The sequence below is a fragment of the Melitaea cinxia genome, chromosome 26 (genome assembly GCF_905220565.1).
Source record: "Melitaea cinxia chromosome 26, ilMelCinx1.1, whole genome shotgun sequence".
Lineage (NCBI taxonomy): Eukaryota > Metazoa > Arthropoda > Insecta > Lepidoptera > Nymphalidae > Melitaea > Melitaea cinxia.
Genome location: NC_059419.1, coordinates 10,924,189 through 10,950,582, shown reverse-complemented (window position 1 = coordinate 10,950,582; position 26,394 = coordinate 10,924,189). Strand labels below are relative to the sequence as shown.

At 35.6% G+C, this 26,394-nt stretch overlaps 1 protein-coding gene across 1 annotated transcript in view; it reads left to right on the top strand.

Annotated features, from left to right (window-relative positions):
- The first annotated feature begins 5,491 nt into the window (after positions 1–5,491).
- The window catches only part of LOC123666477 (apolipophorins), a 47,294-nt gene continuing 26,391 nt past the window's right edge, over positions 5,492–26,394 (top strand). Inside the window, exons 1-24 of the mRNA XM_045600567.1 lie at positions 5,492–5,615; positions 6,301–6,327; positions 6,807–7,003; positions 7,562–7,726; positions 8,401–8,550; positions 8,935–9,124; positions 9,662–9,825; positions 10,152–10,222; positions 10,660–10,825; positions 11,734–11,916; positions 12,391–12,543; positions 13,024–13,171; positions 13,901–14,021; positions 14,875–15,037; positions 15,445–15,639; positions 16,003–16,182; positions 16,332–16,869; positions 16,953–17,123; positions 17,391–17,734; positions 17,915–18,130; positions 18,402–18,534; positions 18,830–19,205; positions 19,486–19,711; positions 20,220–20,374. Of these exons, the coding sequence (XP_045456523.1) occupies positions 5,492–5,615; positions 6,301–6,327; positions 6,807–7,003; positions 7,562–7,726; positions 8,401–8,550; positions 8,935–9,124; positions 9,662–9,825; positions 10,152–10,222; positions 10,660–10,825; positions 11,734–11,916; positions 12,391–12,543; positions 13,024–13,171; positions 13,901–14,021; positions 14,875–15,037; positions 15,445–15,639; positions 16,003–16,182; positions 16,332–16,869; positions 16,953–17,123; positions 17,391–17,734; positions 17,915–18,130; positions 18,402–18,534; positions 18,830–19,205; positions 19,486–19,711; positions 20,220–20,374 (4,556 nt within the window). The remainder of the gene's footprint in view (positions 5,616–6,300; positions 6,328–6,806; positions 7,004–7,561; positions 7,727–8,400; positions 8,551–8,934; positions 9,125–9,661; positions 9,826–10,151; positions 10,223–10,659; positions 10,826–11,733; positions 11,917–12,390; positions 12,544–13,023; positions 13,172–13,900; positions 14,022–14,874; positions 15,038–15,444; positions 15,640–16,002; positions 16,183–16,331; positions 16,870–16,952; positions 17,124–17,390; positions 17,735–17,914; positions 18,131–18,401; positions 18,535–18,829; positions 19,206–19,485; positions 19,712–20,219; positions 20,375–26,394) is intronic.

Below are 26,394 nucleotides of genomic sequence, written 5' to 3'. Positions count from 1 at the left end.
AGGACATTAAACTGTGATGTATAAAGTTATAAGATGTATATTGTTTTAAAGAGCTTGTAGTGAACTAGGTTAACACACTAACTATAAGATTGTTCCGGCTAAGGCCCCTCACAGAGGGCAAATACTCACAAAACGATTTATCTTGGACTTTTGTCGATTTTATAAGTGTAAGTCAGTTTGTAATGATCATTTGTTAGCGAGTAATAAACTATTTATTATTTTTTTTATCACAGTCCAACATCAGATAACTTTAAATTTCAATTTACGCGACTTCCAAATATTTTCAATGTTGGTTTCAACATATTTCAACAAGTTAATGAAGATATTTTTTCAATATAGAGATACTAACAGTCTAAGATTTGTTCGGTCAAATAAGTTGTATATATATTATTTGATTTAAAAAAAAAAAAACATTTTTTTTTAAATATGAAATAGCACATGTCACCCGCGTATAGTGTAGCTTTCCAACAGTGAAAGAATTTTCCAAATCGGTTCAGTAGTTTCGGAGCCTATTCAATGCAAACAAACAATCAAATCATTCCTCTTTATAATATTAATATAGATTTACAGCCGTTTTTAATAATCTATCTCTGATTTGTTCTCTGGCATGGATAGATAGAGTATTAAAACTGACCATTAAATACAATGAAGCTACAACCGATTCAGAACGCATTTGCCTTACCTGTCTCTATCTTGTATCACCAGAACATATAATATCAAATAATAAAAATTCTGTAACCTCAAACGAAATTCAAGTTCATTATTATGAATATTATTAAAAATATCGCCTTGACAATGACCGTTTGTGTGTTGATAACTCATAACCTATTCTCTGAACCCTTATCAACGAATACCTCTTTGTCAGTTCAGTAAATATACGCAAATATGAGATAATATTAATGTTTAAATTTGATATAGTTATATTTTAGTTCCTATCAACTTAATATAAACAAGTTGATCGTTACTCTGTTTTCGATTTTCACTAATATCAGTTTAAAAATCGAACGTAAAAGTAAACGTCTCCTTTCTGGGTTATGGTATTCGCATGTATAATAAAATACCACAAACGATTTTGGAATTGTCTCAACATAAATTTAAAGTTTTTATTCAAAAAAATTAATAGATAAAGCTTATTATTCGGTGCAGGATTACATAGTTGATAAAGATGTGAGGACCTAGTGAGGCTTTATTTTATGCAACATGTTATTAATTTTGTACTAAAACACAGTTTATATATTATTTTCAAAAGAGTAACTGCGGAGTTTCTTGCCGATATTACACATGATTTTTCAAATGGCACGCAAAAAAATGACACGAATGATAGGTCGATGAATTGGGAGTAGGTACAGGTAATTTAAATGGTAAATTTAGTTCGAAATTCAAAAACAAAATAAAAAATAAATTTAATAAAATAAGCTTAAAAAGCACTTAAAAATCGTAATTTTACAAATTAAAATTTTAATTATTGTTTAAATTTAAGCTACCGGTGCAGACGATTTAGACAGTGTCAGAAAGACACTGTGTCGCCTAGGACACTCTCCAGGAAAACGCAGAGTTGTCTAAGCTCTGCGCCACCCTCTCGACCTCACTGGCTAGACCCACAGGAACGACGAATCGATACGTGTGGAGCCAGTTCGGCTGCAGATGTCTTTCGCATCTTAGAGCTATGCGACGAATGCTTGACGGATACTGATTCCGGGTTTAAAATGAAGTTTTCCTTCTCTAGAACCCTGATGATTTTGGGCCAGGTTTATCCCTCGGTCGCCTTTTACGACCCCCACGAGAAGAGGGTGGTGCTATTCTATTCGGCCGACACACGGCATAAACCTACAATATACGTATATATAAATAATGTTATATTTCGATTTGAACCGTTTGTGTACGGATGCTCCCGTTTAGTAGATTAGATCATTGACAAATTAACTGACATGCTCCGCCTGTCGAGACAGCATCGGACGTGGGAAAAAACTACAGACAGACATGATTATATATTTATATATAGTAACTAGCTATGTCCCGCGCTTTCACACGCGTTAATTTAAGGAATAACCTATAGGCTATTCCAGGCTCAAAGGCTATAAGCCTTCCTCGTTAAATGGGCTATACAGTATAAAAAATTTTAATCTTGTCCAGTAGTTCCTGATGTAAGCGCGATAAACAAACAAATTTCCTACTTACAAAACCTATCAGCAACTTATGTGCAAGATAAACAAAATCTAAGTAATTGAAAGACCTTGTGCGAAACAAATTTGTTTACCGAAACGAATCTAATACGGTTTACGATCTCTGTTTATAAAATAATAGCCAATGATCTGTAGAGGGGGCCCGAATAATGCCATGTGGACGATCACGTCCCCCACGATTTAAATAAATTGGGCGATCAGACGGTCGTACTCAAATGTCACGTGATATTACGCACTTTCTTCTGGAATGTTCTAGTTATTACGGATATAACAGAATCGATGTGATACTAAAAAATTATAGGGCATATGTTTTTAAACTTTCATGATTGCCATAAATAATAAATTAAATAATTCTTGATAACCAATTTAATTTAATCATATATTAATTAACCTCATTGGTCACTGAAATCAATTTAATTTATCTATTTCAGTAGAAAATAAATATACGTAAAAAAGTGTGTGTGTGTACACACGTAAGAAGTTATACTTCATTGGCTAACTAACTTCACGTTGCTAACTTCTTCGTTGACTAGCTAACTTCAGGGTGTCGGTTTATTGTGACGGTGTGCGCGCGTATCGTAAACATTTACTCTCATCGTTTTTCCCAAAAGAAGTATAACTTCAAAAAAAGTCAAAGATCGCAGTGACTGCTACTCCAGTATTCCATATATTGTAGAAATCACTTATTTCATATTCCTATTTGAACACCAAAAACAGTTTTAAATATAAAAAAAAGTATAAAAAAAAGATATTACTAGTGACCGAATAAGTTGAGTGCCCCTTGTATTTTTAAAATTAACATCCACAGGCTATAAAAGGGCCATTCCTTTTATTAACCATTATAATTACGCCTATGCTACAGGCGATGTATTTCTTAAGACTACAGATCGACAGTCCTGTGACTGCCTAGTAAAGCTAGGACGTGGTCCGACGCTGACAGAATTTCACTGTTACAATATCTTAATTTTTTGAAGTTTAATCCATAAAAAACGATTTTCATACAAGGCCCCCGATATAAAAAAAATGTAAAGAGTAAAATCTACTAACGAATGACCTCGTTACGTTTTTGTTAACGCCATCTATCGGAACCCTATTGAGTTTCGATAGGTGGCGTTATTTGATTCGTTCATTTACCTTTTGATATGGTTATTAATCTTTTTCTTAGATTAGTAAGCATTTCTTGTGCCTATTTAGACAGTCGATCTGAAGGAGTATACTCCAGTCGTGCGTCGGAGCCGACACACACATTTTTTTAATTTCTTCGTTTTTTAGTTTTTTTTTTGCGTATAGCCTAAGCTGAACGCACCTATGACCGTGGTTATGTATGCAGAAATGTATAGAATAAGGCTATAAGCAACAGTGTAAACCTATTAAAAAAGTCTCATAAAACCTCATAAAACCATGGACGAATGCAAACCAGATTCTTATAGATCTCATAGTCTCTCATAGCTCGGTATGAGAATATGGTTTGCACTATGTTTTAGAGGTTTTTTTTTTTCCATAGGGCAATTAGTAGTCACTTTATTATTACATGAATTATAAATTTAATCACGTATAACGCACAAACATACCTATCTAAGTCTTTATATATACATATAAATATAAATATTAGCTTGATAACTCATTATTCACTTACTGTCAACAGATAATAACAATCCGGGAACGTTACTATGTAATATTCCGATCGTACCTTTGAACTAGTAAATATTTACTTTAGATAAAATGTACTGATTAATTAAATGTTTAGAAATGTGACGTCATTTTGATAATTTTGTTTTGTTTAGTGTTTGATGCGTTAAATTATTTAAATGTTTAAATGACTTAAATTGTCAAATTTGAGTTAAAATTTTTTTACTTAAAAAAAGTCCGTTTAAGTTACTTTTAATAAAATATATATATCTATAGTATTATTAATTATCTAGAATTCGTTGTTTTGAGACCTTTTTATAGGACTATTTATCGATGTATTGATGCTTGATTTCACACGTTACTCTCTTATGTATTAAGGATACAGAATTAAGAACAACTTAGAATTTCCCTTCATTAGATATATTACAGATTATACCTCATAATAAACTGGACCGCAAAGAAAAAGAGTCGGTTAGAAAACCTCCAATATCTTCAAAATTATAAGACCTAGTTTTACAAAATGAAGTACGCTTCAGCCTGTAATATCCCATTGTTGAGCATAGGCCTCTTTCCCCATGTAGGAGAAGGATCAGAGCTTAATCCACCACGCCGCTCAAATGCGGGTTGGCAGATATGAAACGGTTACGAAATGAAAACTAAATGAATGAATATTTTAATTTGCTGAAATAAAAATAAATAAAAACTAATTCAAGCAACAATTAAATGTAAAATAAATAAAAATGAGTACTTTTTACAGTTATTTTAATATTCCAAAAAAGCTAGTGGACCTAGTGGTGGCGGCTACCGGAGTGAGCAGGATGTGTGTAAAGGTTGGTGGCGAGCTGAGCGACGAATTTCCTGTTATTACCGGTCTCAAACAGGGCGACGCCCTGTCACCAATGCTCTTCAATATTGTCTTAGAGCATGTAATTAGAGGATTGATGACACTCGATCTGGGGCTTGACCTGAATGGAAGGCATATGGTGATAGGCTACGCTGACGATTTGGCCCTGTTGGGGGAACACATTAACGATGTTGCTTTAGCCGCTATGACACTCGAAGAGCAGGCAAAAAAGGTTGGTCTCTTGATCAACCATGACAAGACCGAGTACTTCCACATGAAGCGATATAGGAATATTCGCGAAGCAAGACAAGACCTCCATGTTGGAAGTACCACATACAAGGGAGTGTCGAAATTTAAGTATCTTGGCTGCACTGTAACCGATACGAATACACGTGACGAAGAAATACAGATCCGTATACAAAACACCTTGAGGTGCAGTGCAGCCCTGCACAAGGTCTTGGTGTCCAAGCTTCTTAGTAGGAAGACAAAGATCACAATTTATAAAACCATCATTCGTCCAATCCTAATGTACGGTTGTGAGGCTTGGACACTTACGCTCAGAGAGGAGAACAGGCTTCTGGTTACGGAAAGGAAAATTTACCGTAAGATCCTAGGACCATCTAAAGGGCAAGATGGCAGCTGGCGAATAAAAACCAATGCTGAAATTGCAAACCTGGTGTCAGAGCCAAACATCATTGGAGTTACCAAATCCCATCGGTTGCGGTGGCTCGGTCATGTCGAACGCATGGGGGAGGATCGAGCAGTTAAGAGAGCGTATCTGGGTCGACCAACTGGACGTAGACCGGTGGGTCGACCCAGGTACCGCTGGAGGGACATGGTTGAAGCAGACTTGAGTGAGATCCAAGCCAATAATTGGTGGGAAATCGCGCAAGATCGTGCAAAGTGGAGAAATCTTGTTTCGGAGGCCAAGACTCACTTCGGGTCACTGAGCCAGTTGAGTTAGTTAGTTAGTTACTTTTTACAGTATTTTCGTAAATTTAGATTGGTTACAAATGTGCCGTTTTACGCATTTTGGTACTTTGTGTTACCTCATTCATTATCAATGAAACCAAAGAATGAGAAGTGATGAAATTTCAAGTGAAGTCAACATTTGAAAATTTAGCAATCGAAAACGCTAATGCTAGTCTAGATTTCAACTTTAGTTTAAAATTTTTATTTTCTATTTACGACGTCCTTGCAGTCCTTGTGGGTCTCCCCATCGTGCGATCGTTACTCATAGTAGGGAATATATCCACCAACCTGCATTGGAGCAGCGTTGTGGATTAAGCTCGGATCCTTCTCCTACATGGGGAAAGAGGCCTGTGCCCAGTAGTGGGATATTACAAGCTGAAGCGATTTACGACGTCATCTTGAACCAATGTTTATAATTTTTTTTTTATGATTTCCAATTAAATACTTAAAACATTTTTCTTTTTGGTCATACAATATCTTAATGATTGAAGTAAACAAGTCATTTCTTTCATTCTAAAATACATTTTGTAAATAAAGATTATTTCGCTGTAATCGTTTTATAATAGATGTGTACAGAGTCATTTAATTATACAAATAACTTTTAATTGTGTTTTTATAATATAATTAATGTTTGCTTACGTTTCAATAATAGTTATTTTTTCTTTGTTACAGATAAGTGCAGCTTGTCTTGCCAAGGATGTGAGTTAATGAGGAAATCATTACTTTTACTACCAACAAGAGATATTCTTTATGTTTATAATAAATTAATAGAATTGCTTATTGATAAGAGGCAGCCCTCGTTATTTCTAATTTTAGACTTATTACATAAATATATTATAAATGATAAAAAGGGTTGCTTAAAAGATAAATATATATTTGAAGAAGATATTTCAACAGTTAAAATTGGTTGATTCTTCTATTTCTTATGTGATTGATTTATGTCAGTATGTCTGTCACTTAGTAAAAAATAGATTTTATTCCCTAAAACAAAATAAGTATTAATTAATTAACCAAAATAAGGTTTAATTCGTATAAATCTACAATCCTCGAGAGTTTTTGGAAGCAAAGAATTTTTTATAAGGGTTTTCAATGACCGATTTCGTTGACATCCATTAATTCCTTCTAATATTGATATTTGTAATATTTATATCGTATTCATCTGAATTTAAACCCTCCAGCGTCATCCGGACCAACTTTCTTACCCGGTCAAAAATACACATATGGAGTCGAAGGATCAGTCTCGGTTTATCTGACCGGAACAGAAAAACAGGAGACCAGTGTCAAGATCTTCGGACAGGTGTCCGTTACCTCGGCTGGTAACTGCGTACTGTCATTGAAGGTCTACTCTCTAGCAATATCTGGACCAGATGGAAAGGTAAGATCGGCATTTGTACCACAACGAACAGATTAATTCGCTTGGATGTTATTTTTAGGGATTTTTATTTTTTTGATGATTTTTCGAAGATTTTATGTTACAGTTGGATTGAATGTATGTCTAAAAACTAAACATTTTTAACATAATTGTAATATAAGTGTAAATATAATAAAAATAATTATTATATAAAAATATAATAAAGCAATATGTAGAATAGTGTTGATCAGTGGACTCGCGTCGACTTTTTAGAAATTTTAAAACTAGCTATTAAGGCTTCTGGATTCTTAAGTTGCGGTGAAGTACCGATGCATGTTAAAAAAAAAAAATATAAGGAATAACAAAAGCACGGGCATAATAAGCCTGTGGATATATAACATAATTTAAAAAAAAAAAAAAAAAAAAAAAAAAAAAACTTAATTGTAATGTGAAATATATATATTTTTTTAGTTACATAAAATTTAAAAAACAAAGTAAATAGAAGAAATTCAATGCTAAAGAAATCTAAAGAGGTGGTAAATTTTTGAAAACGGTATTAAAATCGATAATTGTTTGTTTCAGAAATACTCAGCGCCTAACGGCATCGAGAAGCCCGTTAAGTTCAGTCTTCAAGATGGCCGCGTGGGAGCCGAAATCTGCACTGAACCAGATGACACCCGCGCTTCTCTTAACATCAAGAGAGCCATCATCTCCATGCTGCAGACAGAGCAAAAAACTTCCACTCAGGCATGGATTCCAAAAAATATTCAACTAGCATTAAGTATAATATCATCGAGGTCATCATATTTAGGACACAGCAGTAACTGCAAATCTTGTTCTAAATTTTAAATAGCCCGGCTGGAGATGTATTTCAACTTTGTAGAAGATCGCAGCCAGACAATAGGTAACTAGGTCGGCAAATAAACGTACAACTCACCTGATAGTAAGCGACGCCTGTAACCCTATCCCCAATTCCCCCCAGGAGCTCTGGTCAACTTACTCACCAACAGAAATACACAACAGCTTGAAATCAGTATTATTTAGCTGTGATTTTCTGTAAGGTCGAGGTACTTCCCCATTTGGGCTGCTCCATACTCGTATTTTGAGCAGGAAATTTTCTGCTGTGACCTACCTCAGTTACTACCCAATTACTAAGTGTCGTTTTTTTTGTATTGAGAAAGGTATTCAGAGCTCCCAGGGATACCCTGTGTTGATAGCAGGGGTAGAGTAGGCAAAGCACTTATGATGCTTCTAATATTGTAAACGTCAATAGGTTATGGTAACTACTTATCATTAGGTGAACTGTAATGATCTTTAAGACCTTAGTGGTGTAAAATAATGTTATATTAATACAATAATGTACAGCAAATTTAATTTATATTAGTCGTTATTATAAAAATAAAATCATATTCTTTCTTTAGACGGATGTCTTTGGATCATGCCCAACTGAAGTGTCATCGTCTCAAGAAGGATCAGCTGTGCTCGTACACAGAAGCCGTGACCTCAGCAGGTGCGCCCACAGAGAGCAAACCAAGAACGAACTTATCAGTGCCATCTATAACCCTAATTCTGTAAGTATAACTGATCACAGACCTATCAATCATAAAAATTAACTCTATAAAAGACTGCATAACAAACTGGATGATATTGTAACTTCAAACAAAGATAATAATGACAGCTAAGTTAATGTTAGTGGAATTTTATCTAATACAAAATCTGAATAGCAAACGGAAGTTAGTGAATCTAAATCTAGGTTGAAACTAACTTATGGTAGAAATAGTAAAAAATCCAGCAAAGGGCAGAAACAATATAAGAATAATTGTGTTGAATGAAGGAGAGATTTAAGGATTAAGAAAGTAACTAATAATATAAAAGAGATAAAATACAAAATAAAAATAATCGTGTAAAAAGTAAATTTTTGTATTATAAATCTAATGAAACTATTTTATTTTCAGCAAATCAAGAGCACGCAGATCTTACAATCTATATTAAACGTTGAGTCCAAGGTGAACAAGGGAATACCAGAAAAAGTGTCCGCAGTCGAACAGTACTTGTACAAACCCTTCTCCGTCGGAGAGAACGGTGCAAGAGCTGAAGTCAATACCAAACTTACTCTTACTGGTACTTCGCAAGGCGCTCCTGAAGGTAACAACATTATATCAAGCTTATTTTTTATATAACTAGGTCGGCAAACAAGCGTACGGCTCACCTGATGGTTAGCGATTACCGTAGCTTATAGACGGCTGCAACACCAGAAGCATTGCAAGCGCGTCGAGGTACTACCCCAGTCGGGCTGCTACATATTTTGAGCAGGAAATTTCTGCTGTGCCCTACCTCAGTTAATATTAACTATTGAATCATCTAATATAAATTTTTAGGGTTTTGTAGTAATTTTTGTCATTACAGAATTTCCGACATTTTTGTGATAGTAAATTTGATATATATGTAGTAAAATAATTGATCATTTGAAATAAAAGTTAACCCAACAAAATAGAGTGTTATATAATTACCGTTGCTTTAAAAGTGGTAGAAATTTACAACATAAAGAAATATACATTTTTAACAGGATAACTCAACAGATTCATTTCATGCCTTTTAGCTTACAATATTTAAGTTGCTACCAAAAATGAAATAATCCAAAAAAGGCGAATTTATAGTACTAATATTTAATTTTTCCTTAAGGCAACTGCCCTGAAAGCCGCACCATCATCTTCGAGAACCCGCACGAATCTGACGCATCACACAGCAACTACGAAAACGTATTCAAGGCTGTCAAAGAGACTTGCAAATCCCTTGGAAACAAAGCTGGCTACAAATCTGCTGGTATATTCGCTCAACTCGTTAGGGTAAGCATTTATATCTGGAATTTCTTAATTTGATACTCTTTCTTTCTCTCTCTTTCTTATGCTTCTTTAAGAAGACTATTAAATACAGCCTTAAAAAACAATTTGAAATTTCAATGAAAATTACACGACATATTTTTGCGTACTAAGTAAAATAAATCAAGACTCCAAAGTCGTAAACCCATTCTAAAATTAAAGAGCTGAAGATTTTATTGCCTTTTTTTCCCTCAAATTAACGTTGGAAACCACACAAAGCAGAGTATCCAGCCAGTGTTACTCTATGAATTTTCATAAAAAAAATTTACTATAAAATGCTATTCTTTCAATAGGTTTTCCGCAGCGCTAACAAGGAAGATTTACTGAAAGCATTCGGGCAAATCAGGGGCAACAACTTAGAAAAGTAAGTTTACATTTCATTCTTTAACTTTTTAATTGACAAGTGAGACAAACTTACTTAAGAATGTGAAATGAAAAGAAAGTAAAGTGAAATATATATATAAGTGAAAATGTAACCTCTCTGACAATCTACCAAAAAATAGTTTGTTAATTTATAATATTATAGAACTTAATATAATTTGTCAGTATTTCAACAAAAATCCTTCTTATACATGGAGAAAGAGGCCTATGCCCAGCAGTGGGATGTTACAGGCTGAATCGTAACGTAAACAAAAATGATGAACATATTAGAATTAGTATAATAAAGACAAAATGTTCAATTATAACTGACAGTAATATTAAAATAACTTTACCACACTAATCCAAACATCAAATGTGTGCAAAAATTTCTTTCTTGATTGAAAATGCCCCATTATTTATTTGCCTCTATTTTCCTTTCAGACGCGTCTTCCTGGATGCCCTTCTCCGTGCAGGCACTGGCTACAGCATTGAAGCCTCCATACAGATTCTCAAGAGCAAGCAACTAAGCCCTATTGAAGAAAAGATTGTATTCCTCTCACTTGGCAACGCGAGACACGTCACAAGCGATGCTATTAAGGCTGCTGCTGTAAGTGTTGCTATACAATAATAATCACTTCAGCCTAATACAGTTCACTGCTGGACATAGGCCTCCACAAGTTTGCGCCAAAAATGGCATGATCATGCGTTTTGCCCATAGTCACCACGCTGGGCAGGCGGATTGGTGACCGCAGGAGGATATAATAATAATAAATAATAAGAATAAGCGCTTCACACTCAACGACCGTCGGGGGTCTAGAAACACGCAATATACAAGCACAAACGCCCAGACCACGGCAAAAATCTATATGATCAATGCAAATGTTTGTCATGTGCGGGGAACTCGCAACCGCTAACTCAACAGTTACGAGTAGTGACCGCTACGCGAACGTGTCGTCGTTTCGAACTTAGTGATACTATACGTATATAACCGTCAATAAAAAAATATTTTTTGGTTCTTGATCTTGTGTTTTTGGAATATAAATATCTAAAAAAATGTTTTAATAATTTTACCGAAATGAAAAAATAAAGGGTTAAGGTTTATCAATCATCGACCACATTTTAAGAATTGTCTTTTGAATAATTTAACAAATCATACACAACTCAACTAATTCAAAACTTAATTCACTCCTTCAGATCGACTGTCTAAATAGGCACTAAAAAGCCTTGCTATTCTAAGAAAAAGATTAATACCATATCAAATGATAAATAAACGGATCAAATAACGGATTGGGTTCTGATAGATGGCGTTAACAAAAGCCCAACGAGGTCATTCGTTCAGTAGATTTTTTATTCCTTATATTTTTTTCATAACGGGGGCCTTATATTTAAATTGATTCTTAAAAAGTAAAGTCCAAAAACCTTAAGCTTTTCAAAGATTATTTTTGTTCTCTAAGAATTCCAGTAAGTTAAATTCTACTCATTAGAATATATACAAATCAATTTTTTCTTCCCCAGGGTCTCCTTGACATTTCTGACTTACCAATAAACGTATACCTCGGAGTCGGTGCCCTTGCTGGTACTTACTGCCGTGACCACAACTGTCATGATGAGAAGAACGAAGGCATCGTTGCTCTCAGCAAGAAGTTGGGTGCTAAACTGCAGAACTGCAAGCCTAAGAACAAGGTTGATGAGGACAGTGTAAGTAAAAGAGTTTTTACTAGTGATTCTTTTAAACTCTTAATGTGTACATATATTCTAACATAACATTTTTATAGCACTCTTCCAAAAACTATTGTTTCTTGTATAAAGTTTTAATAATAAAAAATTTGAATCAATTTGATAATAAACAAACGAATCAAAGACCAAAAGATACTCTTACTATCTTAGGTTAATAACTATTCGTCAACAAGATTAAATTTTAAAAATGGTTAAAAAAATTTTTATCGTCACAACTATCTCTAATTAAAGTTTTTGTAAAAAATTCACATTTTATTTCATAATTGATAAGCAACGTAAAAATTTCACTTCTTGTATCTTCAGCTTTTCAGACACTAAGTCTTGATCATCATCAAAGTGTACTAAAACTTACAGAAAAATAATCGTCTGTTATATATAGCCGATTATAGCCCTTTTTTTAAGATAAAACTTTTTAATTAATCTTTTTTCCCCCAGATTGTAGCGGTATTGAAGGGTATCCGTAACATCCGTCACTTGGAAGACAGTTTGATCGACAAGCTCGTCCACTGCGCCAACGACCACAACGTGAAAGCTCGCGTCCGCGTCGCCGCCCTTGAAGCCTTCCAAGCTGACCCTTGCGCTACTAAGGTTTGTTCTGGATTTTATTTTTTCGAACTCATTACTATGATCTTAATATCTTTTCTCTTGACGAAGACATATTTTTATTTATTTATTTAGAATCACCAGTAATTGTTAAAACTAATTCCACAATAAAGTAAACTTAATCTTAATAAATACTCTACAGCTAAGTGTTACAATTTCTTAAGATGAACATGCAAAAATTATATGGCATACCTTATGCGGTTCTCTTGATACAGATTATCTGCATTGGCAAACGTTTTATGTTTATGTACATAATTTGCGTTTGCTTATTTAATATCGTGTAAAAATTTTATGTATAGCAATATTCTTAAGTATGTAATGTTGTTTTGTCCTGTAATAGAATCTTCAGAATCGACGTTCACAATACTAGGAATTATTTTAAAAAATGTTTGAAATGAAATTATGTATGGCGTTAAATAATATTAAAAGGTCAATTTAATATAGTAAAGTTTATACTTCTTATAGATCAAGAGAACTGGTTTAGATCTTATGAAGAACCATCAACTGGACTCCGAGATCCGCATCAAGGCGTACCTCGCCGTCATCCAGTGTCCTTGCGGAAAATCCGCCAACGAAATCAAAAACTTAATTGAAAATGAACCTGTACACCAAGGTATTAATTAAAATGGATATTTATTTATAAGTTGTGACATCCTTAGTTGGTCACAATTATATATAGCTTTATTTGCCTTCTTGATAATTCCCAAATTCCGTAATTTTGCATAATAACAAAATCACAAAATATTCACACTGTCGGATAAAACCTCCTCTCCTGCTAGTTGGAGGCTTAATGCTCTAACATTGGGCGTACGTTTTGAAAACAATTCGAAACAAAATACACTTAAAAAGGTAACCATGCTTGAACCCACGATATGAAGCTTCAGAACTTCTTAGAATTGTCACTTTATGTGTTAAAATTATATTAGTCTATATGAATTTAATTATAGTTTATATCATGATGAGGTATTATTTTATTATTATTGTTAAATAAATAACTTGTACTGTGTGGCTACAGTACTAAAGAATATAGCCACCCCTCTCTTCCCGTGGGTGTCGTAAGAGGCGACTAAGGGATAACACAGTTCCGCTACCACCTTGGAACTTAAAAGCCGACCGATGGCGGGATAACCATCCAACTGCTGGCTTTGAAATGCACAGGCCGAAGAAGGGCAGCAGCGTCTTCGGTGCGACAAAGCCAGCCTGCGGTCACCAACCCGCCTGCCCAGCGTGGTGACTATGGGCAACACACATTTTTGGCGTGAACTTGTGGAGGCCTATGTCCGGCAGTGGACTGTATAGGCTGTAATGATAATGATGAAATAACTTTACTCTTTCATTACAGTTGGCCGTTTCATCAGCACCTCCCTTCGTCACATCCGTGCCTCCGCAAACCCGGACAAACAACTCGCTCGTCAGCATTATGGACTTATTGGAATCCCCAACAAATACAACATCGATGACAGGTAATGTACCAGGTCAACCAGCCATGTGACTAATGGAATTTTCCTACTCTTCATTTTAGGAACAATTGAAAAAAACCTTATAAACTTAAATAACATTTTCTCCTTTATTTTTCAATAAAAATCATTACTGTAGTAAAACTTCCTTACGCACGCTTGACTTGGAGAGTAAGCCGGTGAATGCGTGGCGAGAGCGGTACGAATAGTGTGATTGGGCGAGGTTAACGGCAGTTGAGAGGGAAATATAAGTTAATGAAGATAGAAAGAGAGAGAGTTACGTGTCGTACAATACTGTACGGGCAACTAAAGAAGATTTGTGTCAATCGTGTGGTCTAAAACACACTCATTTTTTGAAATCATTCGAGAATTATTGCTCCACTCAAATATATTATATACATATTATATAATTTAACTGAGGTAGGGCACAGCAGGAATTTCCTGCTCAAAATATGGAGCAGCCCGACTGAGGTAGTACCTCGACCTTACAGAAGATCACAGCTAAATAATACTGTTTTCAAGCAGTATTGTGTTCCTGTTGGTGAGTAAGGTGACCAGAGCTCCTGGGGGGATTGGGGATTGGGTCGGCAACGCGCTTGCGATGCTTCTGGTGTTGCAGGCGTCTATAAGCTACGGTAATCGCTTACCATCAGGTGTGCCGTACGCTTGTTTGCCGACCTAGTGTCATAAAAAAATATATAATATAGTAGGATTTAGACTATTTAACACAAAAAATCACAAACAAAAAAGCTCGTTAGTTTCATTTAAAAAAATATTTAAATCTAAGACTCCTAAATTGTTACACGAATATAAACTATTTAGATTATCTAAGTTATTTCATATCCCATATCTCTAACAGGAAATACTCCTTCTACCGTGAAATGAGCTACAACGTCGATGCCCTTGGTGCTGGAGGAAACGTGGAAACGTCAGTCATCTACTCGCAAGATTCCTTCTTGCCGAGATCCGTCAATCTGAACCTTACCGCGGAACTGTTCGGACACAGTGTAAACATTTTTGAGGTAAGTTCTTCTTATTCCAGTTGCCAGTTCTTCTTCTTTAGTATCAACATATTTCAATGCTTGCTTCAAAAATTCATTGCTTCAAAAATAAACAGAAAATGGAAAAGAGAACTTCAAACATTAAATGGTGAAGTTAGTCTGATTGCTAAGAAATTGAGTTTGATTAAGGCAAATGGTATGTCTGCTTTTTACTGCTGCGTTTTATTTTAGATAGTATACATATTAAATATTTGAACTTCAATCATAAAATATGTGAAAAATAAAAATATATATAGCAAAAACAAATCAGTTTCCGATACAAAGTTTCAGTTGACAGTAGTTTCACTAAAAAAATACGGTTTACAATTTGACCAATAACAAATATCAAGCAAAGTTCACGCAACTATACCATATTAAACACGTCACAGATCGGCGCACGTCAAGGCAACCTGGACCGTGTTGTGGAACACTTCCTTGGCCCCAAAAGCTTCCTCCGAACTCAGAAGCCTCAGGAGATCTATGATAATTTGAAACATAAATTCGAAGAGTCCTACAAGAAGGTCGACTCTAGTGTAAGAGGACGTCGCTCTGTCAAGAGCGAAATTGACAACTTCGATAGACAAGTAAGTATATTATTATTTTGAATTTTATACTGTTATGTTATACAGTTGGGTAAAATTTTGCAACTTAACTATTTTGACTCCCATATATAATATAACACATTCCTACAAATATTAGCGGCAGTAAAATATCAATATTTAAAAGAAAGTCAAACATTGTATACTTTATAAATTTTAACATTATATAAAGTTAATTATTAAACTAATAATATTTTCTATGTTATTATGTTATTATTATTATATTATTAATAAAAGCAAATCGGTACGCAGTACCGATTCGCTTTTATTACACGTTATGACGATATATCTTTCAAAGTTATGCTTTCAATAATATGAGTATTTTAAAAATAATCAATCATCTTGCAGATAAAAGCTGAATCCGCACCTTACAACAACGAGTTAGACTTGGACGTCTACATCAAACTGTTCGGAACCGATGCGGTGTTCCTATCCCTCGGAGATGACAAGGGCTTCGACCTCAACCATTTCCTCGACGAATCCTTGAAATCCGTAAACGAAGGTTTCGACAAGATGAAGAATTTCCAGGTAAACAGCAAAAAATTATAAATATAATCATATTTGCTATATAACGCTTTGAGTTAGTTTTATAATATTATTGAAAAGAGCAGAATGAGGCATCAACATGACAATCCTTTTATTATATTTATAATTAAATATTTTTCTTTCGATAACAGCAAGAGCTTCGCGGACACATTCTGTTCATGGACGCCGAATTGGCTTACCCAACATCCACTGGTCTCCCTCTAAAACTAGACGCGATTGGAGCAGCCACTGCACGTGTAGACATAGCTTCAAGCACAGACATCCGCCAGATTATCAGAAGCCCAAAGAACGCTAAAGTTGATTTCAAACTAGTACCGAGCTCTGATGTCGAAATCTCTCTCGTTATGCTGGTCGACGCTGACTGCCTATCGACTGGTCTCAAAGTTGTGACCAACTTGCACTCTTCAACCGGTGGACAAGTAGTCGCAAAGGTTATCGGAAATGGTCAAGGTTTTGAGCTCCAATGGGGTCTCCCAATAGATAAACAAGAAATTCTGACTGCGTCAAATGATTTGGTATTCTTTACTGCTGAAAAGGGTCAATTAGAAAAGCAGATACCCATCAAAACTGGTTCTGAAAAGAACGAATACTCTGGTTGCTTCGATCAGCTCTCTGGAGCACTGGGTGTGACTCTCTGCGGACAAGTATCGGTACCGTTCTCAATCTCTGGTAAGTTATACTAAAATTTATCGTTATAAATAGGTAATATTGCGAATTTCATGAACTGATTTTCTAACTATCTAACCTTACAGGTCAAAACGCCCAAAGCTCGATCTCACAGTATCTGGCTCGCTACCCTCTCACAGGATCATCTAAAGTCAACCTTGTACTGGAGAAAAACGATCTCCGAGGATATTACATCAAGGGTCTCGTTCATAATGAAGGAGGAAGACGTGGCCTCGAATTGCTTTTTGAGGCACAAGGTTCGTTCATATATTAAGCTTAATAGAACTTATATAAACGTAAAAAAAACTGACAACAAATTTAGACAAAATTATTCAGCTGTGATATTGAAGTATGTAAGTCTAAAATAGAGTTAGATGTGTGTGCTACAAAATAATTACATAACTTGTTGAAGTTCCACTTTCCTATAGTTTATATATATTTTAGAATTTTTTAAAGAAATTTGCAATATTTTTCTAATCAAGATATCAAACAAGTTATTTAATATCCCCTTTGAAATATTTTAGGATCCAAAAACGGCCGTGCCCAATTCCTTGGCGAAATTGTGAACACTTCCGAAGAGAAAACGATAAAGGCTAGCCTCGAATCACCAATCAAAAAATTATTCGGTCAAGTGTCACTTAACACCAAACCAAACGACTACTCCTTGATGGTGAAAGCACAAATGGATCAAATTTCATACTACGGTCGAGCTGGAGTCAACATCGATGGTAATGACAGAAGATCAGTTTGGAGACCAATCCTGGAGTACCAGTTCCCTGGAGATGGAAAGAAAAATATCAAGGTCGACGGGCAAATCACTAAGGAAGTTAACGGGCCTGTTACTAGATACACTCTCGATGGTGTCAAGGTAAGAAAAGTTTATTTTTTTTTTAATGAATTTTATTGCACCTCTTTTATTAAATCAGACCTTATTTTTTGTTTAAAATCTTGCCGACTTATTTGTTTTTATTTGATCGGAAGACCCACATTTGAGTTAAATCGAAGAGATCGATCAGGAATAAAATTTAATCAAAACTTCTATTTTCAGTTCAACATTCCCAACTCAAACGAGCCAGTCAACATTGAAGGGCACTTCAAACAGGAGCCAAGATCTTTCGAAACTGACCTTAAGCTTAAGAAGGGTCAACAAAACGTATTGATTAGCGGCTCCCTAAAGGGCAATGACTTTAAGGCAGATTTCATGAACACATTGAACCCCTACATCAACTTTAAGGCTACTGGACATATTGAAAATGATGAAAACGTAAATATTGTAACCATTATTTACCCTCATCGTTTATAAATCTTTGCAATAATATTCATATTTTCCTAATCTACATTTTTTTTTCATTAATGTAGCTTATTCGTCCTATTATAAACATTTCTAAAATGCAAAATTAGTCTTAAGTCTTGAATACTTTCGAATTGAAACAAATTGTTTCATAACTGTTAAAGGAGTTCTAATGAATAAAAATTGCTTATAAGATTACCATTGAAGAACAAGAACCATCAAAACATAATTGTCTTTCGTACAGGTACTGCACAATGACATCGATGTGTACTACAGCGGGGACTGCCGCAACCCACAGAACCGAATCACTTTAAACCAATTGTATAAACGACACTTCACATCATCTGAGGACTTCAACATCATCACTAAGAACAAATGTAAGTTAACCGTCGATTTGTTTTCGTGCGATGTTGAATTTACCAATAATATGTAAAATTCAAAATGTTGGAAGATATAGTTTTTAACGTTACTTAGTGAGTTTAGGTAGATAGATATAGTCTATAAATATAAAGACTTTATTTTTATTCTTTAAATGTCTAACACACGCTTTAATAATAAATAAATTTATTTTGAACAACATACAAAATACGTCGAACAATCAAAAACTTGTAAGCTAATGTTCTCATGTAAATTAAAAATTATACCTTAATAATACGCCTGTTACCATTTCAGTCGAAATCCACGCATTACCTTTGAAAGTGAAACTGGAATTAGAATCGGATCCCAAAAAATTAGAAATCGACGTTGGAGGTGTTTACTTAGACAAAAAGGCTAACTTCGAACTTGACGCCCGTAGAAACATGAAAAAACCCGGAGACTACAAAATCAAATGGTCCTTGGACGTCGATAAGCAATCGATTGAGGCGCTTATCAAAAGAGACGTCGTTTCCGCTGATAAGTCAAACTTGGAAAACTATATTGACTTTAAGAATGTCGGTAAATACGAACTCTCTGGAGTTGTCCTGCACAAGCTGAAGGAACATGACACGAATATTGGTGCCGTCGGTCACTTGAAGATTTCTGGCACTGGCAAAGATGAGGATATTAAGTAAGTTTCCTTTATCATTCCTTTATCTTTTGCTTTAATAACAATCAGGTATATTGCTGCTATTTTGTAGAAACAGTGATCTTTCTTTCTATTTTTGTAAGAGTACTTTGCTGTTCATATATTAATGTCATGTTTGTAAACTAGATCATCATAAAAGTCTCGTTAGATAACGTTTCCCATTTTTGTTTCACTAAAGACATTTCACCAGAAGATATTTAAATTCCAATAACGATCATGACCATATGCATAAATAAAGTCTTATATTTAATAATTTCCCCAGATTCGATATTGGTGCTGTTGAGACCACGAACCTGTACTCCTCCCACGCCACAATCTCCACCTCAAAGGGCCAGATCCTCGACTACCTGCTGAAGATCAACACTGGAACCAACCCCAACGGACAGCTAAAGTTCAACCTCAAAGACGCCATCTCTGCCAATGGACAGTTCCAAGTTACTGATAGCGACGGTAAAGGAAATGGAAACATCATTATTAACTTTAAGAAGGTAATAACAATCTGTTCAAAATCTCTTAGTAAACTAATATACATTTCTAACACTCTTAAATGACATACTTCTAATTATCTGTCAATTGATAAGGAATATACAACATGAAACTTTACAATGATATATGATTTTTTTTTAAATATATATATTGAACTAGATCAGCAACCAAGTGTACGGCTCACCTGATAGTAAGCGATTACCGTAGCTTACAGACGCCTGCAACACCAGAAGCATCACAAGCGCCTTGCCAACCCTATCCCCAATTCCCCCCAGAAGCTCTAATTTAGCAGTACTTTCAGGGATTCATAAATATGTATATACTTTTTTTTATACAACTAGGTCGGCAAACGCGCGCCTTTAAACGACGACTTACACCCAATCTAATAACATTACAAAAATTTGTTTTATAGAGCTTTGTTACACGCCATTTAATGTTTATAGAATGGTTGAAAAACTAATAAATACACGTTGACATAAAAATGGAACTAACGATGTTTCGAAACTTCAGGCGGAACGCGTTATCAAGGGTGACGTAACATTCGTCGTAAAGGAACCGACATATAACGCTGACGTCGACATTTTCCTAAACTTCGAGAAGGACAACAACGAAAAACTACACTTCAGCACCGTTACCAAGAAAAGTGATAAACTGTTCGACAGCAAGTTAGTATTAATTTATATTATCTCTCCAGTTAAGTTAATCGATATTTTTGTAATAATTTGGTAATTAATTTTTACCAAATATACTTAGCCTTGTAAGTGTTATTATTCAGTCACTGTCTTTTTTTATTTAAAACTCGAATGAGTTTATGTAGCATCTTATTACTAGTAATTGAATTTTATATTTTTACAATTATTTTAATAAAATAAATAAGTAATCAAAATAACGAATGCTTAAAAATATTGTTTCTACTTTAATTAGTCATATGTTATATTCTATCATATTTAGACAAATCCTCTCTTACCCTCTTAGACAAATTATTATTATTATCATGAAAAATATAATAATAATAATAATAATCCATTATATATATATAATAATAATAATAATCCATTTCATATGTACTTTGAAAATTCTAATTTATTTCTAACTTTACCAAAACTATTCAAAAATAACCTAATGGTTTCACAGAGTACAGATCACTACAGTGATTATAACTACAAAAAAATTACAAAGACTCTCAGACTTTTACGTTGCATGCATGCATTCAGCCTGTAACATCCCACTGTTGGCCATAGATTTCTTTCTCCATATAGGAGAAGGCCTCGATAAGGAGAGTGTACGGTTCAGCCGTACATACCTATCGCCCGATCAGCAGTTTACGTTAGTTGCACGATTCATTAGCAAAATACATCAGTTCACGTTCACATATCATCATCGTACAGCGCGTTCGTGAGCTCATTCCTAGCAATTAAATATTAGCAAATATATTTATATTTTAACTTTTATTTTTATATCTTTTATATATCATAATCAGCAGCAGCAAGTCAGGTGTAACATACATCTTTTTGGTCCTTCGAGCTTATCGTGAGCGGGACTTATATCGCGAGTGACTTTTTTACGAGCGCAGTAAGGGCCGCCACGTAAGTTAACCAGCAGCAGCTTTGGTGAGTCTACAGCTCTCTTTTATCAGCAGTATCAGTATTTGTATCATTTTATAAAAATGGAAGACCTTCTAGCTAGCCAAACCCAGATCATGGAGGCTATGAATCAATTTTAAGAAAGACGGTGCCGAACGCAAGACACCGGCTCATATTAAAAAGCGTCTCAGCACTTTAGAGAGTTATTGGCAGGAGTTTCAAAACAATCATTTGAGGCTTTGCGATTCTAGCGACAAATCAAACGAATATTTCACTAGTAATTACTATAAGAAAACATCCGATTTTTACAATGACACACGCAGCTATTTACTCACATTTTTACCCAGTGAGTCTAAAGAAAAAAGCGTACTGAAGCCAGCCACCCCGTTGCAAATGCCAGGCTTTACAGCTATACCGTCGTCTGGCAGCGTGTCACGTCCGGTGACATCATCCGATAAAGAAACTTTGCGAACCCAAGGTAATAGCAGCAAATTAGAGGAAATGTTGAGAAGGCAAAGAAGCAATTTTAAAGCATTTCAGCGTACAATTAGCAGCATCGATCTCGACATTGTCTCAGAAAAATGGGAATACGAAGATATTTTGAAGTCGGTACAATCACGCTGGACCATCATTGACGCGTTGCACTGGGAGATAGACAGCGAATTATACGAAGACGATCCAGAATATGAAGAGATGTTTAGCAGCTATGAATCCAAATTTAACGAAATTAAAAAAAGTATCAACAGCAAGATGTGGTCTGATCTGTATCGGGAGAAAACCACCCCGAAAATGGATATCCCTGTGTTTAGTGGGAGCTACCACCAGTGGTTATCCTTTAAAGACTTGTTTGTCGAAACTATCCACACGAATCGAGCCTTATCAAATAGTCAAAAAATGCAGTTTTTAAAAAGTAAATTAAAGGGCGAAGCAGAAAAGCTAGTGCAACATCTACACATAACTACAGATAACTATCAAGTATGTTGGGATCTTTTAAACAACCGCTACAGCAACACAAAACTAATTTTTAATTCTCATATGAGTGTCCTTTTTAACCAGCCTATTATGCAGCAACAGTCCGCAATTTCAATTAAAAGGATTCACGACACCACCAACGAATGCCTTAATGCTATCAAAAACTTGGGAGTCAGCATAGAGAACTGGGACCCTATCATTGTATACATACTCACGCAGAAATTAGATGCGGACACTCACAACGACTACATCGAGTCACTCAAGCATCCGAGAGATTTACCAGTTTTAAAAGATTTATTACAATTTTTAGAAGCCAAATTTACCGCTCTAGAGTCCTCTAAACGAAAACAAGATCCCTCAAAATCTATCCCGCACCCGCAACATATTTCTCAGCCCTCAAATTTAAAAAAACCATATACATTTAAATCATACGTAAGCAATGAAAATCAATTATTTAAATCAAATAATTTTAATAGCAAAAGTAGGTTAACGTCAACAGCGAAGACAAAATGCCCCGTTTGCAATAAAGATCACGCCATTCCATATTGCGAAACGTTTTTAGCGTATCAACCAAATATCAAGCGACAAACAATTCAAAAGCTATCGTTATGCCAAAATTGCCTTTATAATCATAATGGTAATGAATGTTTTTCAAGAAAAAGATGTCATAAGTGCCAATTAAATCATCATACTTTGGTTCATGAAGCCTTTGCCGCATCAGCAAACACTGCAACGTCGAATACAAAGTCCAACAGCACCGTTTCTAACTCTATTGCGTCACTAGATGACACTCAGGAGATTTTATTAGCAACCGCTCTGATCAACGTCCAAGCTGTTGATGGCTCTCTTCATACCATGCGAGCGCTTATCGATCAGGGATCTCAAACGTCGATTATCACCGAGAATGGCGCTCAACGGTTGGGACTACCTCGTAAGCACTGCAAGGGAGTTATCTTAGGAGTAGGAGCGAAAGAAAATAATTGCAAAGGTACTATGAACATCACCCTATCATCTTGTCATGACTCTTACCAGCTTAATCTAGACGTATTTATCATGCGCCACGCTGTAAACAATCTCCCTAACAAATCATTCTCAAAACCATCATGGGAATATATTAAAAACATACAACTTGCAGACCCTGAATTTTATCGTAGCAGAACAATAGATTTATTACTAGGCGCTGATGTTTATTCTTCTATAATTATGGGAGGAATCATCAAAGAAAATGACAACATGCCTATTGCGCAACAGACGCGGCTAGGCTGGATTTTGTGCGGAGGTGTAAAATCCTACAACTGTAACGTCATCATGGTTGACTTAGACAGCATTCACAAATTTTGGTCCATTGAAGATATTAACGAAAATGAGGAAATGTCGTTCGAAGATTATCAATGTCTACAAAAATACAAGGAAACTACTTTTCGCCAATCCGATGGAAAGTACGTGGTACGCCTTCCACTTCACTCTGACGCTGGTGAGAAGTTAGGATTATCTGAACCCACAGCCTGCGCACAATTTTATCAGCTTGAGCGTAAATTCGACAAAAATAAAAATTTAGCTTATAATTATAAGCAGTTTATTAATGAATATATCAATTTAGGTCACATGCACTTAATAACAAAGGCGAATATGACACCATTATATTATATGCCGCATCACGCTATTGAAAGACCCGACTCTATTACTACTTCGCTTAGAGTTGTATTTAATGCATCGGGTAAAACGACATCGGGTGTAAGTCTGAACGATGTTTTATACAGAGGCCCAAATTTACAACAAGAACTTTTGATTTTGGTTTTGAAATGGAGACGATATAAATACGCCTTTACAGCTGACCTAGAAAAAATGTTCAGACAAATTATTTTGCATCCCGATGACCAACGTTATCAATGCATAGTTTGGCGAGATAATTCAAATCAACCTTTAAACAGATATCAGCTTAACACAGTGACATATGGCACTAAATCAGCACCATTTTTAGCAATGATGACGCTTAAGCAGCTAGCTCTTGATGAGCGTCATCGTTTTCCTACAGCAGCAAAAGCGTTAGAACAGCATTTCTATATGGATGACGCTTTATGTGGTAGTTATGACGTCATCTCATCCACAACATTATGGCCCAACCGGTGGAAGCCTTTCGTTGCCAACAGAGTTAAGAAAATCACTGACGTCATGCCCCCCGTCTGTTGGCGTTATGTAAAAAGCACAGAGAACCCAGCTGACTGTGCTAGCCGTGGCATGAAAGTCGAGCAATTACAGCAGCACAATTTATGGTGGAACGGACCTACGTGGTTGTCATCATTTTCTGATTCCCATGAAAATAAAATAACTTATCAAACCGACTTAGAAACTAAAGTAAAATTAATTAATACTTTACAAACAAACAGCAGTAACAATAACGAAATTGATATTATTAATTTAATAATTCACAAGCAAAGCAGTTTTACGCGAGCGACGCGCGTACTTGCATGGATATTGCGAGCGTTTTCAAACAAAAGCATTAAATTACAATATTTAACATCGACCGAATTAAGCAACGCAAAACAGAAAATTATAATGTACGTTCAAAAATCGGAATTTGAGCAAGAAATTAATGATCTTTCTAAACAAGGAAAAATTAATTCTAAGAGTAAGCTTCTCTGCCTAAATCCGTATTTAGATCAAAACGGATTACTGCGCGTTGGAGGCAGACTCAAAAATAGCAACATCCCTTACGATATGAAGCATCCATACATCATTCCACACAGAAGTCATCTTACTAATCTCCTGATCGATCTAGCTCACAAATCTACTTTTCACGGAGGTGCCCGCCTTACTCAGTCGTGGCTTAGACAGCAGTATTGGATCATAAGCGGAAACAAAGTAGTGAAGAATCGTTTACGTCTTTGTGTTATATGCAAGCGTCACAACCCAGATAAAAACGAACAGCTAATGGGTGACCTGCCTGAAGCAAGGACAAATTCGACGCGTCCATTTTTTCATACCGGGGTTGACTATACGGGATTCGTAGATATTAAAGCGAATAGGGGAAGAGGTATTAAAACCACTAAAGGATACGTTGCCGTGTTCATATGTATGGTCACAAAAGCTGTACACCTTGAATTGGTCTCCGATTTATCATCATCGGCGTTTTTAGCAGCTCTACGTCGATTAGCAGCAAGAAAAGGTACCCCGCGTCATTTATACAGCGATAATGGGACCAATTTCATCGGAGCTAATAAAGTCTTAGCCAAAGAACACTTCGACTTGAAATCGACCCTATCAAATGAGTTTTTCACAGAGATCAGCGAAATGAAAATCGACTGGCATTTTAATGCCCCCTCGTGGCCTAGTGCCGGCGGACTGTGGGAAGCGGCAGTGAAAAGCTTAAAGCATCATCTTCGTAGAGTGGTTGGTGACCAAAAGCTCACTTATGAGGAATTCTCTACGTTGTTAGCGCAGCTCGAAGCCTGTCTCAACTCTAGACCGCTGTGCGCGATGTCAGAAGACCCAGATGACATTGATTATTTAACACCAGCTCACTTCTTGTCCAGTGGACCCATCCTTTCAGTTATAGAGACTGAAACAGACGGCAGAACAAGATGGCAACTTACGCAAAAAATATTCAGCGATATTTGGAAAAGGTGGCGTACTGAATATTTAGTTCAATTAGCAGCTCGAAGCAAATGGCGTGAGTCGCGAGAAAACATTAAAATCGACGACATAGTATTGATACATGACGCTAATTTACCGCCTGGTAAGTGGGCTCTAGGCCGAGTGATCCAATTACATCCTGGTACCGACAACTTGGTGCGAGTAGTCTCCGTCAAAACAAGAAATGGCTCAGTTATCAAAAGACCCGTCATAAAGCTGTCTATTCTACCCGTCAACATCGAACCGTCAAATAAAAGCAGCGAAATAATCGTAACTACAACTACAAACGAAATATCATCACGTAACAACAAACAAAAAACATCAAAGAAAACCTTCTACAGCCATTTTTTATCGATTCTGATGATCTTTATGTTATTTATGTCTTCAACAGTGCAAGCCAACTACAACATCACGAGATTGAGCGATAGCAAATATATTTATTTTGAAATAATCGGAAATATGCACGTAATACAAGATCAATGGAAGTTAGTGGCATA